The sequence below is a fragment of the Octodon degus genome, unplaced genomic scaffold (genome assembly GCF_000260255.1).
Source record: "Octodon degus isolate 3935 unplaced genomic scaffold, OctDeg1.0 scaffold00009, whole genome shotgun sequence".
NCBI classification, from domain to species: domain Eukaryota; kingdom Metazoa; phylum Chordata; class Mammalia; order Rodentia; family Octodontidae; genus Octodon; species Octodon degus.
The window spans coordinates 30,470,425-30,486,576 of NW_004524585.1; the positions used below are offsets into that span (position 1 = coordinate 30,470,425).

Genomic DNA, 16,152 nt, shown 5'->3' on the forward strand with positions numbered 1-16,152 from the left:
TTTTGTTTTCCCTTGATATTACCTTACTTTTAGCACTTATAAAATTCCACTTTCCCTCACTTATCAATCTCTTACTCTGAGACTGAAGTGTAACCAAATATATAGAATTATGATTTAACCCAAGTCTTCCCTGGAATCATGGAACTTATTTAGGCTGCTTTTCTTGTCCTCCACATTAAAAATCACCACTTTTGTTTGGCATTCATTACCCTAAAACCTCGTGTATTATTGTTGCTACTGCTAGTAGAAACTCTCGTGGAAGGAAAGCTTTGGCTGGTGTGTGGCAAACTTCACACCTCTGTAGAACAACAAGTGACACAAGAGTACACAAGGAAGTATGTTTCATGTACAATAAAGCCTAAATCTACATGAGAAGATTTGGGTTGTAAAATATAAATTTTCCTTACTGAATGACAGGAATAATTAAACATGGCATGAAAAATACACCCTAGGGGCTTCAGTGGATCTAGAAGGGGCTAATAGTTTTATTTCTCAAATTTTTACAGAGAAGACTGAGTCCTTGTACACTCCATCATACATATATATGAATATATATATTATATTCATATATATATGCCTGGAAGCTAATGGCTACTATTCTGATCACCTCTTATAATTGTAGAGGCTGAAGGTGACTTGTATTGATCTCATAATATCTCAGTAAATCTTGACCAATAGCATTCTTGCCCCACCCTCGAACTTCATGACCCTTCTTTCTCTTTGCATATGAGAAACACTGTTAGGTTCAGTCCACTGTACTTTTGTCTGAGGAAAATTGGAAAGTACAAAGTTAATATAACTCTGATATTAGTGACCTTGGACCATCTGGATCTAAATGAATTAACACTATTTTTAAATATTTGCTTTATCATGAGTCTGGAGCTGAAACTTTCATTTCTATTATGATTGCCTTAATATATTTTATATTAAGATAAAAATTCCTCAGATGTACAACTTGTGTTAATAGCTCAGGTTATAGAACTAAATTTTTAATCTTTTATTTATTTATTCGGTACAGGGTCTCATTACACATCTGAGCCTCACCAGCACTAAGATTACAGGCATGCGCCACCATGCCCAGTCTCAGTGGCGGGCTCAGTGCACCTCGAGCAGGGCCAGCACAGCATGCAGTACTGGGGATCAAACCCGGGTCTCTGTGCTTGCCAGGCAGGCATTTAGTCCACCCAGCTATCCCCCTAGCCCCTAGAACTAAGTTTTTAAATATGACATTTAATAATTTTTTCCCACATGCTAAGCAATATGATGGATGATCTTTGGGTTAAAAATTGACTTAAAAAAAATAGACCACATTCATTCTAAGGTTTGTGCCCTTAAAATGCATCAGTAATTTTTAAGGATTTCTGTTGTTTAGAATCGGCTGTGACGATTTGTCAGGCGGTCAGATGAAAACCGTAGGTGTGGATATAAATGAACCATGACTTTGTAGGGATGATGAAATGCTGCCTGAAATGCAAAACTTTTCTCACAAACCTTTGACATAAGGAACCCACCTGACCAAACCCTAAACAAATAACTTAGAAAAAATGTGAATTGATTTCATGGAGAAATATTTTAAAAGCACATGTATAGTATGTAGAAAAATCTCTGTGCTAGTTTATGGTCTTAAACTCTTAAAATTGCTGAATATTATTATTATAATACTATTATTATTATTTCTAATGATTTTTAGAGTGTACATATGTCCCTTTGGGAATGTATATGTGTCCTCAGCTTGATGCTACCCTAAGTGACTAACCATCAATCAACAAGTACTTATAGGGCCCTGCTAAGCTCAATGGTTGAGGGCCACTATGATTTTAGCAGCTAACATGAAATCTCAGAATAATCAGGGTATCTGTAGGACAGCTTCACAGTACCAAGACTGATACTATCCCTTCATGCTCCTGGGGTTCTCGTAACTTTATCATGACTCACACCAAAGACAACATGTAACTTATTATACTGCTTAAAAGTAGTTCACTCCTGGCCTGGCAAGATAGCTCTGCAGACTAAGCACCTGCTTAAGCAAGTGCAGGGACAGGGGTTTGATCCCCCATACCACATACTGCACTGGCTCTGCTCCCAGGTACACTGAGCTTGCTACCAAGTCCGGGTGTGGGGACTCACTCCTATAATCTCAGCGCTGGGAAGGCTGAAAACAGGAAGAGCACCACGAGTCCAAGCTGCATAGTGAAAAAGACCCTGTACCAAATACATAATTTTTGTTTTTAAAAAGTAGTTCATTTCCAAAGTTAAATTATGTTTAATGTATAAAGGTCTAAAGGTTAAATAATAAAATATACAATTGAATCCATTGTTCTGTTTTTAACTCAATAGCCTCTTATCTCAATGTACATTTCTTTTAAAGTCACTTAAGTTAAAAAAATAAAATAAAGTTACTCAAATTAATGAAGTCATGTATATTATATCATAAAGTTGGGAAACTTCTATACTGAAATTGAACCAGATATATCTTTCAAGTAAATTTTTTGCTGTCAGTTTTGAAAATGTTCTGAAGTTTTGTAGCTAACATTACGGTTTCTCTAAAGGAGCAGAAATTATCTGCTTTACCTCAAATTCTTAAAATAAGCTTACATAGTTCTACTTTCTTTAATGAAACATCACAATTAAGAATAAAGAGGTAAGTGAGCTTTCTACAATGTGCACAAATAATTCTCTCTAAACTTCATTATCACTGATGTCATAGATGAGTGATACAAAAACTTTCAATATATTTCAAGGAAAAAAAAAACTCGAGTTTCTAAATATCCAAAGTAAAAGATATGCATTTGTTTTGTTTTTAGCTTGCTTTGACTTTGTTTTAACTTTGAATACCAATGAAGTATTATTTTTTAAAAAAATCTCAGCATTCAGCTAAATATGTGTTTATTTTTAGGAACTTTCAGGAAATGAAGTGGTTGGATCTTATTTCTCTGTGAAGTCTTTCTTTTGGAGGGTAAAGTCTAAATCTTTTATATCAATGTTCTTGATTTTGGGGTTCTGAATATTGATTTTAATTATGAAATCCATTTTTTAAAATTGATTCCAAGATAGATGTCTTCTGTGTTAAGCCACCTAGGCAACTAGCTCTTTCGTCTCTTCATTTGAAAAAGCATTAAGCACTTCATGTTCTTAAAGAACATATTACTTGAAGTCGGTTCTTTAGGACACCAAGTTTATCCCAAAGCCAAAGGCACAACAACTTTCTAACATCCGTGAAGGCTTTTTATTCCACTCTTAGAAAATTGGATTACTTTCTATCCCCTTCTGTTCAAGAAAAATTTATTGTATGACAGTGATCTTACATAACATACATCCTAGATCTGAACTATATGTTCAGTGCTCTTCCTTTAGAAAAAAAATTAGAAAATATTTCTGCCTCTGATTTAAATGAAGAAAAAATAAAAATTCAATGGGATTTGCCTTAAATACCATTGCCCTTTAGTTGACTCTTCAGTGAGTTAAGTATTAGGGGCTCTCTCATCCATTCTTTTTCCTCCACTGGAAACCGTGCTGAGCTTAATTCATTGCTAACTCACTCACCATAGATGTTGCAATGTCACTGCTGTCTTAGTCCTTTCCCAGTCTCCTTTCTTGGTTCTTAAAAAGCTTGCCATGGAAAACTACCTTTCTTCTTTAAGAGTTAAGATTTTCACTTTCCAGATAAAGCCATACACCACCCAGTGAACCAGTCCAAGCCTCACCCACTCATCCCTACCTGCCCCAACAAAGTGATCACAGTCTTTCACTCTTGTGACCTTATTTTACTGACCATGGCCCCCTAAGTTTCCTTTCCATCTACTCCTATCCATAATGACTTCCTTCACTGAAGTTATTTTACATCTTTGCTAAAATAATACCCGTTCCTTTTATGTGTTGGTGCATTGCCCATGAACACACAGGTTAACTGCTTTTGAATTCTTCCATGACTTTAAATTAAAAACCGATTTTGCAAAACAAAAATATTTAATAGTTCTCCTAAGACTAACATTCATGGTGAATTCACAGGGGACACCTACTCAACAGTAGAAGCTGGCAGTGTTCTGTGCTCTTTGTTCTCTGTGTAGCAAACATGCACGGTGGTCCCAGGGAGTGAAGTCTGGTCACCAGCCCCATCTCTTCTCTGCTGCCTTTCACAAAGTTGCCCTTCCAAAAAGCTCTTCCAATGCCTTCCTGACTTGCTGTTCCAAAATTAAAATTTCACCTCTCAGTACTCTCTCAGTAGTTGTGTTCATACTTCACTGTTCTTTAATAACCTTTCTTCATGCTCTTGAACTGTCAGATTTTAGAATAAGAAACATACAAGAATAAAATATAAAAGGTAGACTTTTTGTGTGTCCAAAGTCTACAGTGACTCTCTCAGAATACAACAAATGAGTGACAAATGATTAATTTTACCAGGGAGGAAACTAAGGCCCTGAGAAATGAGACTATAGTTCTCAAGGACTCAGATGACATGATCAGGACCGATATTTCTCTCCTGAATGTCAGACAAATAAATGACTTGGAGAACTTGCAGCAATAGGATTCCTCTCTTGGCTGATGAATGAATACCAATGTCCTATATAAATAGAGCCGCTCCTCTTTGAGGAATTGCTGCTTTTGAGGTATCATTTACAAAATGAGAAAATCAGTAGCCAACAGCAACTAGAACAACTGTTCCCTCACATGTTCATATTCAGAGGTCACTCTTATTGCTGAACTGCTGGCTGGCTTTTGACCCATGGAGTATTGCTAGCCCAGCGAACTTTTAGCAAAACGGCATATGAAAGAGATTTCTCGTGGACATTTCCAGATACACAAAAAAACCCTCACTAATGCAGATAAAATCTTTATTTTATTTATTTATTTTTTGATGATACCAGGGCTCATACTCAGGACCTTGCGCTTGCCAGACAAGCACTTATTCTACTGAGCTATCTCCCCAACCCATTGGGAATTAAAGAGGATATTATTTGAAAGAAATATTTATTGGTTTAATTCGTAAGGATCAATGCGTGTGTTGAAGAGATGGCACCTAAGTTATATGCAGTAAGACTAAGTCCTAGTGAGAACATGGTGAACACTGCTACTCATCTTACGAGCCAAATAATAGAAGGAAAATAGTAAAGTGATACAAGGATATTCTGCTTTTCCCAAAGCATAACATTTATATTTCATTAAAAAGTCATATTTTAGAACACAAAACACTGAAGACAGAATATGGCAATTACCAAGTTTCTCAGAACAGTAAAAATTATGTAAAATCAGGCAGGGGATATAGCTCAGCAGCATAAGTGCCTGCCTAGCAAGGACTTATGGCAAGATCCTGAGTTCAATCCCTGCTACCACAAAAAAAAAAAAAAGAAAAGAAAAGAAAGAATAAAAGGAAAAAAAATTGAAATCAAATTGGATTGGTCTAATTAAGTCAATTTGACTTAAGGCTTTTAACTTCCCATGAAAGGATGTTTAGCTAAAGCAGTTCTTTCAAATAATTAACATGCTTGTATTCTTTATCGTCACTGAGCACCTAGGCCCTGATAGGAACTGAACAAAACATCCTACAAGAACAGTATAGTGAATTAAAGAGTAATTTTAATATTTTTAATGGAAGGGCATATGATAAGCCAAGAGAGCTGCATGTTGATATGGAAAAATTATAACAGGCAAACAGAATACAATGAAAAATGCAGTGCAGTGGGGAGTTATGCTAGAACATATCTAACAGTTGAGTCAAACACATGTGTTTGGAGAAAGATGCAAACTAAGGAGAAAAGTTATTGGGTTTGTGTGAAGCGCTCACATCCTGAGCTACCCAATGTACGAGGCCAAGCCCCTAAAGAAGTTCATATAACATCATTTTTGGGTATGAACACAAGACTCTCAAAATATTTGTAAATTTTAATAACTTTTCTTTCTTAAAAAATGAAGAAAGCAAAAGTCTTTGTAAGTCAAACCAAGAGCTACTGTTATTTCTCTGTGTCACTGGTAGAAACTTGTACATCATTTTAGCAATCTCCCAAGATTACAGTACATATGCTGGCTTCCTCTTAGTATATATAATACACTGAAAAACATAATAGAAGCTTAAGAGTTTGTTTGGCTACAATTAAAGTTAGATAGTATAGCTCAAATGCCTTAAGTCAACATAAATAACTTCCTGGCACAAATTGTATCAAGAAGCAATCAAAATACAAAAGAAAATTTAAGGCTTAAAATCTCTGAGAATTTCTCTGAGGATTACAGTGCCAGCGAAAGATCTGAGCAAAAGAGGATCGAAGTGCTATTTTTAGAGGAGACACTTCACCAGAGGCTGCACAAAGCCTCGCTGAGGCTTTCCATAGAGGCAATTCTGCTGTTAGAGGAGAGAGGGCTGCAGAATAAATCTACTGGCTGGACTTCATCACCCAGATGCAATTCACTGGAATAAACTCTACAGGAAAAGGAAAAGATAGAAGTTGCCTGTGTTTGGGATTGAGCTCAGGATTGTTCCACGCTCTAGTTTCTGCAGCACAAAACAGTCACTCCAAGCTGTCATTCTCTCTGCTTTGTAGAGTCCTGTGGACCATTTGATTAAATAAAGCCATGTGCCGGCTCTGTCCTGGAAATAGAGAAAAGAGCACCACACGTGACTTGCTGTGAACACACAAGCGGTGTCTTTCTGTCCAGTGTCACAGTGTGTGGGTCTCATTTGAAAGGATTAGGTTTTACTCAGGTAATAAAATCCAGGATAACAAAAGGCCGAGGATTATGTGTATACATCAGGAAGAGGATTGGGGTAGTAACCGAGTTCCCTTAGTCATATGTTAAATCTAAATAGATTTTTGGTATTGAATTATTTTGAAAACAGGATCTAGAGTAATAGGATATATCCTATTCTTAGTGATCCAGTTTTCCAGAGAATGAAACTAGTAAAGTTTATTAACTATGATACAAACATAAAGGTATTCTCAATCTGAATGCTGGATTCTATACCTTAGCCTTTTTGATATTAGGTAATAGCTTATCTTGGTGTACAGTTAATTCAAATATACTTTACTGAATAGCATATGCCAGGATTACTAGCTATGTCTAAACCCTGAACAATCCATAACCAGGATATGGTTCATTTAAGTGAGAGGCAAAGCAATTTGAAAAAGCTGTACCCAGTAATTTCTTTGTTGTATCATAAACTTTTTAGACTCTGTTGAAACATAAGATACAGCACAGAAGATCACAGATTAAGAATCAACAATTACAGATTTAAATGTCAGCCCTGCTCCTCTTTAGGCTTTTCTCTTTGGGTGGGATATTTCTTTTCTCTGTGCATTATTTCTTTACCTTAAAGAGAAGTGTTCCATGAAAAACACTGGAATACTACAGCATGTAATAGCTGCTCAATAAATGTGTCTTTCTGTGTGATCTAACTGTTCCTTCAGACTGCCCTAACCCGTCCTTCTCATCGATGTCATTAGGGTCAATGCCTTTCATTTCTTCATGGTACTATTGTTCAGAAGCTCTTTAGCTACAAGGCAAACTTTCGCCTTCACTATGATAATTTCTCTCACAGGTTTCTTGTCCAGCTATTTCTTTCTTAATCCACCACTTGCCTTTCTTGGTTTTAATAGGGAAGAAATCTTTGTGTTGCCTTTTAGACATAGCAAAAGCAGTAAAGAGAAATATTGCCTGGGACAAAACTTTGATATTTCTTTGGAGATATGCCTTCCATCAATTAAGACTTATATATGGGATCACAGTTATAGCTTGTCTCAGTAACACTTACTCTTCTTGGACCACATTCCTTTCCTGACATTGGAAAAATTTTGCAGGCTCAAACTCAAGAAAATTATGTTTTCTGTGATTTGCGATTTCTCTTGCTATTTGTATTCTCTGATATATTTGCTAACAAAACCCAAAACAGTTTATGAAGGATCCATCACTCTATGAACCCTGGGCCACTGCAGCATGACTTTATTTAGTTTTTACTTTTTGGTACTAGAGATCAAACTTGGGACCTTGTGCTTGCCAGGCAGGCACTTATTCCACTAAGCTATATCCTCAGCACTACTTAAAAAGTAAAAATGGCTGGAAACTAGAGGTTATGTTGGTGCTTCTCTTCATTACACTACAAGACATTTTCTGAAAATGGCAGGAGATGGAAATGCATATGTTTTCAAAAACTATTGAAACGTAATTCCAAATGCTGATCAGAATGAGGGGTGGAGGAGAGTGGCCCAAAGCTTTCTCGGCAGCTCTGACCATTCATTTCCATCCAGACGTGCAGCAGGCCTGCCCTTCGTGTCCTGGGCTACTGCAGAGCAGAGCTTCAGAGTCCGTATTATCAAAATGTACAAGTAAGTTCAACAGTTCAGTTTCTCTGTTTCTGATAAACTTGCATGAGCTGTGAATTCTGAAGGCTGACTTATAAGCACTCCCTATCCTAACCTATTTTATAATATGAGGCAAAATCATAATTTTGACTTCTTTTTCAAGAAATAAGTACACTAATTTTCTCTCTTGAAGTGTCAACTAACTCCTTCTAAAATCCTACTAAAGATTTTATTGGATAATTGCTTCCAACTGTGAGATGTATGTTGTTCCCTGGTAATTTGCTGTTCTTTATTAATTCTAAACTTGGAGAATGTTCCTTATGAGAGCGGATCTCAAACTTTGGTGCATGTAAGAATCACACTAGGAATACGTTGTAATAAAAATGTGACAGTACTCCGTAACATCTAGGAAGGTCAGTTCACAAATTTCAACAAATTGACAGCTAAAATCCAGGAACTAATGAGTTCAAAGATTAGCTCTTCTGCACTCTTGGATCTCTACTTTGAAGTTAGGTGTTTCAATTCAACAAGGACTTAGCTAGGTGTGTTACTTTAGAAAAACAAGTACTCATAGTAAGAAGCTAAGCTTATTTAGCAGTATCTTAGATTTGCTTACTATTCTTTGCCCTTCAGGTACTCAACAAGTGTTTTTTATTTGTTTCTTTGTTGGTTGTTTTTTGTACCAATAGTCAAACTCAGGACCCTGCACCTGCCAGGCAGCCACTGTGCTGCTGAGTTACATCCCCAGAGCCAACAAGTGGGATTTTTTTGACTAATTACTAATACTTCAATAAATATGTGTTATTATGATACATTCTATGAGAAAATATTAATAAAGAAAGGTAATACCATAAACTTTTCATAATTATGCCAGTAGGCTCCTACTTCTCTAAATAGCCAGACTAATCTGCTCTTCTCATCAACAAATTTAAAAGCAGCATAAATGACTTCCACACTGCAGAGAGGAAAGTATTGACAATTATTTTAACCAACAATACATAATAGGACCAGGGGAGGCCAATGCACTTGAAAGCCTGGGCCAAGCACACCAAAATCTGTGTCAAAATCATGTGGAGAGCTGATTAAACAGGAAGGCAGGCCCTGCACTGGGCCTCTGATGCCGTTCTGGTGAAAAGGAGCCAAAGAAGCTGAGTTTCTGGCGAGTTCCCAGGTGGCACCGATGCGCCTGCTGTGTGGACCACACATGCGCAAGGTAGCTGAGCAGAGGAAGGGAGTGTTTGAGACAGAGCAGAGTGACCGAGAAGGCTCCTTGGAGAACGTCAAAGTTAGTGGCTTGCAAGGTTTATCTTGTTTAAGCTGTGCAGTTCTGCTCATTACCATCCCTCTAGGGAGGGCCTCAGAACACTGAATTTTAAAAATAAGTGAAATAATGAATGGTGGAGGTTCCCTTTGTCAAGCTAGGTCTTCGGTGTTTATGGGAAGGCTTTCCCACACTGCCTGACCTGCACTGCCACCCATATGCACACACCAAAGAGTGTTCTGAGCACATTTGGGGACCTGGAGCGGTTGAAAAACAGTAAGAAACATTTGAAATCCAATTGTAAAACAATAAGAAAACTTATTGAAAAGTGTTAAGAAACTCAAGTCCCAGTGAGAGAGACAGATATGCCCAAGTCTCAGAGGATTTGCTAGACAGACAGAAGTACAGTCGGCCTTTGGCTGTGAGGTCTGGTGGGGAGCTTGGCTCCCACTCCTCCCACCCCTGTAGGTGTTCCAAGTCCCTTACACTAAATGGCATGATATTTGCATGTAACCTACACACCATCCCCAGTATATTCATCTCTGGGTAACTTACAACCTAATACAATGTAAATGCTGAGTACTTTTGATACTGCATTGCTTAGGGATAATGATAGGGAGAAGTCTTTTTATGTTCAGAATGGAGCAATAAATTTTTCCTCAAACATGTTTAATTCATTGTTGGTTGAATTCTCCCAGGGATATGACAAACTGACTATGTTTAAATTTTTTTTTCTACTATAAATAGCCTAACTTTACATCTTGCACCTTTATCTTGGAATTTCATGTCAACTTTCTATTTTTCATGCTTCTACTAAATATCTAGCTGTTTAATGGCTTTGCATTTACTCACAATTATGCAGTTGCATCCAAAAGAATTCACAACTGAGTTACAAGATTTATTTTAGAAAAGTGCCATTTTAAACAAAAGTAACTGAAGAAAAAAATTAACTTTAAAAATATATGATTAGTATTTTTATCCTTCTTTGTAGCTTTTTTAGACATCATGTTAATATCCATATCTTATCATTTTATGAATAAATATCCCCTTTTGCTTCCTCCTTTGCTTCCCAAGTTGTTTGGGAAATATCCTTCAAGATTACAGAAAGGGACTTCTTACCCATGCATGGCAGAAAGCAAAGATATCATTACACTCCTTTTATTTCTATGAAAGTATGAAAGATCTATGGAGTACATTTGCGTACTCTTTACTCTGTGTCTCCTATTGAGGGGGAGAAGGAGAAGCGAGGGTTTCAGAACCACTACTATTAAAGAAATCAACAGGATTCTCAACTGAAGATGCTGTATAACCCAGATTGTACTTAGTTGTCACTTGTATGTCATGTATGACTTCTAGAAAATATATGGAAAATGGCATTTATATACGTTCTTCAGTGAGCTGCATAAATCAAACCCTGTTTAGATGCGCACTCTTTGCCAAGATAAATATTTCTTCTTGCCACTGTACTGCATGTTTTTCTTCCTTCCCAGTTTGCCACTCCAATTCTTTTTAATAAAAAGTTTGAGTTCCTCAGTTCAGAATTTGATTCTCTAGACTCTTCTTTGAAAGACTGAGCAGCAACAATAGATTCAATCAATCAATCAATCAGTAACGTCTATGGCTGTGTTATATAATTATAAGCAACATGGGCTCTTACACTCTTAGAACAATAACAACAAAAAGATACTGTTAGCTATCAGCCGTTACTACCATCCCAAATATTTAATCTTAAGGCCCTTTGTTCCAACAGGTCCAATATGGAAACCTGGTCCATGGGTAGATCTTACGGAGGCTCAGAGAGGTGTTCCAGGGAGCAGGCAGGCGCTGCGCAAACCCTCTGTTGCCATTCAGATCTCTGCCCATGAGGCTCAGAGAGTGAAGAGTGTGGCAATGATAATGCCCTTTGAGGTGGTAGGGAAATCTGCAGTGTGATTTAGAAAGATTTACTGAGATGCCAAGGACAGGAACTACTGTCCTTTAAAGAATACGGATTTTCCTTGTCACAGCGTATGACTGTTAATGAAGACATATAAGAATGTCAGTGTTACTACGGCATGCAAAAAATGTAGGAAGCCAAAATGGAAATGAAGATCGTGCCCAACAGACTATAACATTATCACATGAATATCGAAGGAGGCAAATAGGGCCAGTCAATAATTAAGGAGTAGAATACTTGAGATGGAGAAAAAGATTAAATTACCTCATGAAATGACTAACTGGGAAGCTATACTTGATGACTAAAAAGGAGTAACAGCTTTATACTATTATTTAGTGCTTGGTTCAGCTTCAAACTCTCTTAATATTTAACTGTTTTCTCTGTTTTATATGCTATGTAGTTAATAGACATCATATAACTTTTCAGGGGACTTGCTAATTTTACAAACTTCTGATTTTGTTCACTGATTTGAATTTTGTGATTGAGAATTGAGCAAAATAGTGATCAGTAAAGAAAATGTTACAAATACCAGAGTGAGAAGTAAATCCAGAAACACACTTGCCTATATAAACCATAAATATGATTCATAAAATGATTGTAAATATTTGTGATACACATTTCAGGCATAAGTAAAATATCTTGGATGGCTATATTGATTTCATTTTGTGTTCTATGATGCTTTGGTAGTTTTTTTACTGAGCTGAAACTTAACTGTCACTTAATATGGCAAAAAGAAAAGTTTTTAAATATCTAAATAGGAGGGCCGGGGAGATGGCTCAGTGGAATAAGCGCTTCCCTGGCAAGCGCAAGGGTCTGAGTTCAATCCCTGGTTCTGAAAAAAAAAAAAAAAAAAAAAAACCTAAATAGAACTTGATACTAATCTTGCAACTAACCACCCCATAAAATCCATTTGTAACATGAAAGAAACTCTCAGAGCCATAAATAATTAAACATTAAATACAGACAGTATAGATGCAGTCTTTGACATTTGCAACACTTAACCATATGTATTTTGGCAGGCCCTTTAACACAAATGCAAATAATCTCTGATATTCTTGAAGCATCTACATCTTATAATTTCAAAAGTTGAAAAGCTAGTCTATATCTAAGCACTCACCTCCTTTATGTAACAAATTTGTCATGAATAATTTCATAACATTACTAATTTTGAAACTAATAAGTAGTTAATATTCTATAAGTTGTTCTTGTTAACTGCCTATTTTTGAAAAAATATATATATAACTGGGGAAAGAATAAGGCCCAATGTGTTTGGATTTAAAACACAGTATTATAATCTGCTGTGTGTAGTGGCACATACCTTTAATCCCAGCTCTTAGGGGGCTGAGGCAGGAGGATCACTGCAAGTTCAGGGACATCTGGGGCTACTTAATGAGCTCAAGCCTAGTCTGGAATACATATGAAGATGCTGTTTCAAAAACAAAATAAATAACAAAAAATAACCCTACCACAAACACACTAATCTAATTCACTTTGTCTTTGCCAAAGTTTCAGAGTCAAAGTTTGCGTCTGTCAGACCAGCACCGAAAGTCACACCTGTGGAGGGGGATCGTCAGCATCACCTTGATCGAAGGGCGAGATCTCAAAGCGATGGATTCCAACGGGCTAAGCGACCCCTACGTGAAGTTCCGGCTTGGGCACCAGAAGTACAAGAGCAAGGTCAGTCTCTGCTTTCTTTCCTGTACTCCTGTCATCCAGGAACTTCTGGGGCTCCTGTCCGCACTCTTCCTGTCCATACAGGTTTGTCAATAGCCCTATTTTTGGAGATGAAAACACTGGAAGTCCTTAAATGCCAGGAAGAACTCTTAAACACCATATCCAAAAACACGCCATATCCAACAATTGCACTGCATTTGCTTGCGAGCTGGGTGACCTTGGGTGAACTACGTAACTGCACTGTGGTTCAACTTATTTATCTATGATGTAGGAACGGTGGCAGGAACTATCTCTCTGCATAGTTCCTGAGAATTTTAAAGAAGAAACAAAAGGAGCCATATCCCAGCAAAAACTAAGAGATTCTATTATAATGCCAGAAGTGCTAGCATCTGTACTATTATTTTTTAAATTATTTAATTTTTTATTTGTACTATTATTTTGTATGCCATGAAACTCACCGGGTCATTTTATTCAACCTAACTTGCACAGATACAGAGTGCACGTTTTTTAATATTTTTAGGAAAGAATGGGTCAAATCTTGCTACCATCATGATCAATGGACTGTACACAACTTACTGTCCCTCCATGCCTCAGTTTCCCTTCTGTAAAAGAAAAATTAAAATGATCCCTATCTATGAGAGTTATTAAAAAGACTGAATGCATACACGTTCTGCAGGTCACTGGTTTGCTGATAGAATACACAGTATGTGGTAACAACAGAGGAAGAGGATGAACAGCCGTAATGACTACATTGTATGCTAATTCTGTCACTATTGATCATATGCTAAGTAACACTATTAGTAGTATAGTATTGGCTAGAAGTAGAAATAATCATTAAAGGTCATAGTAGCCATAAATAAATGGTATACCCAACTCTCCATCTTTCCTAGTTAGCCTTTACAGCTTGAATTCATAGACACCATGGGTCCAGTGATTACTTCCACCCTGAGCTAAAGATCATCTTCTATTTGGAGAATTTCTTTGCCTGAAGTCATCAATTTCACAGATGTTATGTTTTATTTTGGTTTAGTTTTTATTTATATAGCACCAAAGACTGAATCGAGGGTCTTCTAACAGAGCTACATCCACAGCCTTTTGAAAATTTTCTTTTATGTACTTGGAGACAGAGTCTTGTTAAATCACTAAGTTGCCCAGGCTGTGCTTGAACTGGTGGTCCTCCTGCCTTGGCAGCTTGTCTACTCCGCTTCTGGACCAGGAGTTTTCCTCAGGCCCTGGGGTAGCTAGAAATGGTGTGCGGTCACAGCGAGTGCTGCTAGCACATGGTGCGTTTACTTCCTGAGGTGCACTTGGGAAGGGCAGGTTCCATTTCTGACCTGAATGAGGGAAGTCATACGGGGAAGAAAACCCTAGAGGATTTTCTTCCTCTAGGGAATAAACAATTGAAATTAGCCTATCATGGCCACATAAAGAAGCCATACCATGTCCCCAAATGCCATAATAGTTCATCTGATCCCAATTTAAGACATTTAAATTATAACATTCATTTTGTCCCATCTACTTTTTTTTTGACAAGGAGCTTAAATTTTAAAATACTCACTCTATCCAAAAATAGATGTCTCTGACCACATCCTTCTTGTCTTTTCTCAGTTCACACTACTTCTGTACTTTAGTAGGCTTCAGACATTATTTTTGTAGTTTTGTTCTCTAGTCATGAAATATGAATCCCAGCTATAGGCACCCGTCTCTCTGCTCTTTTTCTTCATGATCTATTGCTGATTAATTTCAGATTGTGAACTTTAAAAACTGTGATTCATTTGTACTACCTTTGCACATAACATACTTCATTGTTTCCCAACTCTTTACACCTAAAGAGCTGTCTGTCATTGTTAAAAAGAGAAAATGCCACTGCATAGCCAGCTGCTAAAAAAAAAAAAAAAAAAAAAAGAACAGAAACATATGAGTGTTGTTCAAATGGTGAGTGGAATTTTAAAACACATCAGTACAGGTCACTCTGTTGATTCTACAAGGTATCTTTTCTGAATACTTAAAGTGATAAAATTGCACTTCACATATCATCCTTTTACACTCAACAGGAACATCATACACTGGCTTCTCTGCACATTGAAGGGAACACATCAGCACTACAATTCTAGGGTTAAATTTTGCCTGACCACCCCAAAGCTATTTGCTTTGCTTCCCTGCTCCCATAACATTGTCTGCTTTTCATGTACTCAGGTAAAGATTCCAATGTGTACGAAAGTTAGGAAAAAAAATGTTTAAAAGCCTGGAAATTCTGCTTTTCTTCTATTATAAGATGCCTCCGAGCAATGATCTCGTCTGTCAGTGATGACATAGAATGAAGGCATGAACCTGAGCGAGCTATTTTGTTACAGGCTATTTCCTACTTCTCATCTGCTACGTGAGATAATCGAGGAGTGACTTTTAATTTGAGGTGGTGCATCCTTTATGCTGTATGCAGCAATGAAGTTAGTAGAAGTCTAATGATTCATTTTCACTTATCTGGAAACTTTAGTTCAAAGAGCACAATTAATAAGCTTTTCTCCGATGCTACCTGGATTTTAACTTATCCCATGTTCACTTTTTCAAAAAGATGCAATTGATAAGGCAATGGTGACTTTTATGTTTTCCAGATTATGCCCAAGACTTTAAATCCTCAGTGGAGAGAACAATTTGATTTTCATCTCTATGAAGAAAGAGGAGGAATCATTGATATTACAGCATGGGACAGAGATGCTGGGAAGAGGGATGATTTCATTGGCAGGTTTGTGCACCTGGATATTTTTGGTTTACCCTAGAAAGGATGATTTTTTAATATGTTTTTATTAATTTTATTGAGAAACAAAGAGCAATGAGACAGTTTCAAAACAGATTAGTAGGACAGTTACTATGCAATAATTAATACCTTGTATATTGTTCCTTAAAGTAGTTATTCATAGTACAAGATGCAGGCATGATAACCTGTTCAAACCCTATTAGTACAAATGTTTGTTCTCATTGAATTAAGAGAAATA

The 16,152-nt window shown here is 36.9% G+C and overlaps 1 protein-coding gene across 1 annotated transcript in view; it reads left to right on the forward strand.

Annotated features, from left to right (window-relative positions):
* Window positions 1-16,152, forward strand: part of Mctp1 (multiple C2 and transmembrane domain containing 1) — a 606,101-nt gene that overhangs the window by 388,276 nt on the left and 201,673 nt on the right. The window contains exons 7-10 of the mRNA XM_004625433.2: window positions 2,897-2,956; window positions 8,235-8,312; window positions 12,992-13,162; window positions 15,772-15,902. Coding sequence (XP_004625490.1) covers window positions 2,897-2,956; window positions 8,235-8,312; window positions 12,992-13,162; window positions 15,772-15,902 — 440 coding nt within the window. The remainder of the gene's footprint in view (window positions 1-2,896; window positions 2,957-8,234; window positions 8,313-12,991; window positions 13,163-15,771; window positions 15,903-16,152) is intronic.